Source organism: Pyrus communis, chromosome 16 (assembly GCF_041283825.1).
Source record: "Pyrus communis isolate YQ-2024b chromosome 16, ASM4128382v1, whole genome shotgun sequence".
Classification (NCBI taxonomy): domain Eukaryota; kingdom Viridiplantae; phylum Streptophyta; class Magnoliopsida; order Rosales; family Rosaceae; genus Pyrus; species Pyrus communis.
Genome location: NC_142580.1, coordinates 19183063 through 19186954, shown reverse-complemented (window position 1 = coordinate 19186954; position 3892 = coordinate 19183063). Strand labels below are relative to the sequence as shown.

Here is a 3892-nt window from a genome sequence, read left to right as displayed (position 1 = left end):
ATTAAAAACAAAAAGAAATTTTTTATATTTTTTAAATATTAAAATAAAAAAAAAAGTAAAAAAAAAAAAATTCTTTTTCTTTTCTCTCTCTCTTCTTCTTCTTCTGCAGGTTGGGTTTTCAGGGGGAGGGACAGACCAATAGTTGAGGTAGTTTTTTGTCATTTACCCTTAAAGATAAGTAATTGTTGTTATTATATTAATTCTATCGATTTTAAAATTTCAATGTATAATAATATTTACTAATCATTATCTTATTTGATTTGTTGTAGAAGTAACATCAATATAGCCAATATTTCCAACAGTTGCATTAAATTGATCAATTTGACTGTAGAATGATTACATTGTCACAGGGTGTTACTAATACACCATGTGGTTGTGTTTATGTCATCATTAAAAAGTTCCAATGCTAATCTGTATTAGATATTATTATAAAACTTATATAGTTAAGTCATTCATAATTCATATGCTCAATTTCAATGTGAGATTAAACATTTGAATGTATTAAGTAGCAAATTAACGTTAATGTAATTAATTAAAAGTACTTGTGAATTTAAATAACTGATTATCTTCAAAATACAGTAATGCCCTGCTACTAAACATGCTAATGATTATAAGCACTTCCAACAAAAGCACTTTCAAACAAACCCATTCGCAGCTCAAAGAAATGCTAAAAAATGGTGGCATTCCTTACAGATGTAATCAAAAGATCCCCCCACAGAAAGATGCAAATCATATCGAAGAAACAACCAAATGGACAAACGATATAAACTAAAATACAACCAATCAACCCATTAGATTCAAATGCACAACTGAGATTAAAACGCCTGCATTTCGGATCAAAATTACCAACGTTGTCATAGAACAAAATTGACAAACTAATATAAATCTAGCTACGATTGGCACAATCCGGGAGGGAAAACGCGAGCGTTTTCTCGGTTAATACACCACTTTTCCTCCCACGTCTCATTCTTTTACTCAAGAGAACAAAAGACACAACATAAACACTAACCCAAAACATTCTACGAAAACAAGGCCTTGTAAATTTAACGCAGACGTCAATCACTCGGCTACCGCTAGCCACTTTGTAAAGTTGTCAAACTCGGTGTAGTCACTGTCTGAGATCATAGTTTTGTACCATGCCTTACCAGCGGCCTTAATGGCAGTAGCTTCCTCCTGTATAAAGAGAAATAAACAACACATACGGAAATTTTCGGATATTCTCAAATCTCATGAGACCACACAAGAATAAGGAAGAAAAAGGCGATCGTAGTATGCGTAACTGATCAAAAAGCTTTAACCAGAAATGAAGGAGCAATTCTATTATGAAACAGTAATGACATTATTTCTAGAACAAAGTAGGATTGACAAATGAATATGGAAATCTTGCAAAACAATGCAGCAACAATAAGCATTTGACAACAAACATAATCAAGTTTCGAAGAAAGCAAACACCAATAAAAAATGACCAACCTATTTCCTCATACCAAAAAACAAACTACCAATCCTCACAATCATCAGACATGTAATCAAGATCAATTGAACATAAGAACGCATTTCGTGGACTTGAACTTACTACGATCTATCAATTAATCGAATAACACATGCGCATCACCTATCACAAAAATGGTAGAATCATGGAAACCATAAAATATAAGACTAAGGATACAACTAGGTTTCGATTCACATATATCAAACACGAATTAAAAAGGGGCTTCCAAATAACCTTAACAATCATAAAATTTATCTATAGAATCAATCAAACAAAAAGCAAAGCAAAACAGAAGAAATAACAAGTTAGATTTGATTACCTTGGTAATGGGCTTCCTCTTCTTGTCGAGCTTCTCCTTCTTAGCCTTAACCCTCTCAGCCTCAGCCAACAGAGCCATTCTCCTAGCAGTCTTCGCATATGGATTCAACTTCAACAAAGTATTCAGATTCTTTAGTGGGTTCTTCTTCATTGGAGCCCTCTTCGCATCCTTCTTAATCGGCCTCACAACGCTCTGGACCTCGTCCGAGTTAATAATCCTACCCAGATCAGCATTCACCATCTTCGACCTCGGCAACACATACCTCTTCTTCTTCTCAGAAACCTTATCGAAGGATCCATAAATCGAATCCAGCTTTTGGAAAGCCGACTTGGTCCAGACCACAAACCGACCCAAATGCCCACCGGGAGCAAGCTTCAGCAGACTAAGCCTCTCCACATTGATAATATCGACACCAGGAATGTTCCTAAATGCCTTCACAAGCTTCGCCCCCTCACTTCCGTACACAATCAACGGCCCCTTACGGTTGATGTACCTCCGATTCCTCATCTTCCCCTTTCCAGGTCGAATCGAATGGCTGTCCTTTGCCTTCTCGGCATCGGCGTAAGCCCCGATCTTCTTCAACACCTTCAGAGCCGCCGAGGTCTTCTCAACCCCCTCAATGGAGTCGTTAACGACCAGGGGCAATTCTGGAACAGTCTCTATTTTATGCCCGCGAGCCATAACCAGAGACGGGACTGCCGAAGCGGCAATGGCCGAAACGACCGCGTAGCGCTTCTGGTTGACATTGACTCTCCGGTGCCAGCGGCGCCAGATCTTGGTAGGAGCGAACATGCGGCCACCACGGCACATGTTTCCGAAGGCTCCTTGGCCAGCGCGGTGAGTCCCACCTCCGGGAACACGTGGGATACGGGAGACGGCTCGCCCAGTTCCCCAGGACTCGGCGGAGGTCTGGTGGCCGGCTTTCCTGGACACGGCGTAGGGCTGGCGGCTGTTCTTGGAGATGTTGGAGTGGACGAAGGTGACGATGTCGGGCCGGATGGAGGCCTTCATGACATCAGGCAAGGAGACGGTTTGGCTCTGGTCGGTGGCCATGTCGCCGTCCAGAGACTGGACGGTGACCAAGGGACGCACAGCGGCGGCGGCGGCCATTTGAAATGGGACTGAGAAAATGGAGAGTGGGGGAGAAGGGATGTACGATTTTAGGGCTGCAATATAAGCTAGGGTTTTTGTGTTTGGTTTATACATTTTATAGTGTAAACGTGGAAGTAGGGTTTCAGTTTCTACTTAATTTTTGGCTTAAAAAAGTTAAGTGGGTTGCCATCGTAACTTAACGAGCTGAAATGTATGACCCAAACCCACGAAAAGCATTGAGAGAGTTTAAAAGTCATGAGACATTTATAGCTCGTTTACTAACAATCAGATTAAAGAAAAATGGAGTGAAGAAGAATAGAATTGAGGATGATTTGATTAAGGAAGAAATAAAATTATTTTTCTGTTAAAGTTATTTACTAATTTATTTAGAATCGGGATATAAATGATGTTGGTTTTATATAAGTCGTTTACTAATTTATTTGAATCGAAATTAAAACTAGCTTGATTACTAAATTGACCTTGTTTAAAATAAATCCCCACTTGTCATTATTTGTTACTCTTGTTAATAGGTTCTACAAGCAACTAGAAATGGGATTAGGTGGTTGGAGATGAAGCTGGCTCTAAAGGAAATTGGTGGATTTGGAGAAGACGAATATGGTTGTGTCTATCAACTAAGTGGTGAAGTTGTAAGGTCGTTTTATTTAAGTGAACTATAGGAGGTCATCTTGGAACATAAGTTGGATTCCATATGGCCACAAATACCCGGATTTCAGGTACCACCATAATGTAGAGAATTACCTCCGCCAATTTTATGGGTTTGATTCCCGAAATGAGGTGGATCCCACTCTTGTATTGATTCGTTAAACAGTGTGCAATTCTATTTTGACCCATTCCATTCATCCTTAGTAAACATATCATTAAAGGATTGAAAGTGCTTTTAACCTTGGTAATGAATTTCCAGTGTTCTAAAACGCAGTCTAGGCATGTAACAACCCGTCCTGATTTTTATTTACGGATTTTGGAACGAAGGG

General features: G+C 39.3%; 1 protein-coding gene across 1 annotated transcript; it reads right to left on the bottom strand.

The window, feature by feature from the left end:
- Positions 1–810: 810 nt before the first annotated feature.
- Positions 811–3067, bottom strand: LOC137730846 (large ribosomal subunit protein uL4). The gene is made up of 2 exons (XM_068469835.2): positions 1809–3067; positions 811–1173 (listed from the first exon to the last, which is right to left on the bottom strand). The coding sequence occupies exons 1-2, from the start codon at positions 3012–3014 to the stop codon at positions 1060–1062; spliced, it is 1320 nt and encodes a 439-aa protein (XP_068325936.2). The 5' UTR covers positions 3015–3067; the 3' UTR covers positions 811–1059.
- Between the last annotated feature and the right edge of the window lie 825 nt (positions 3068–3892).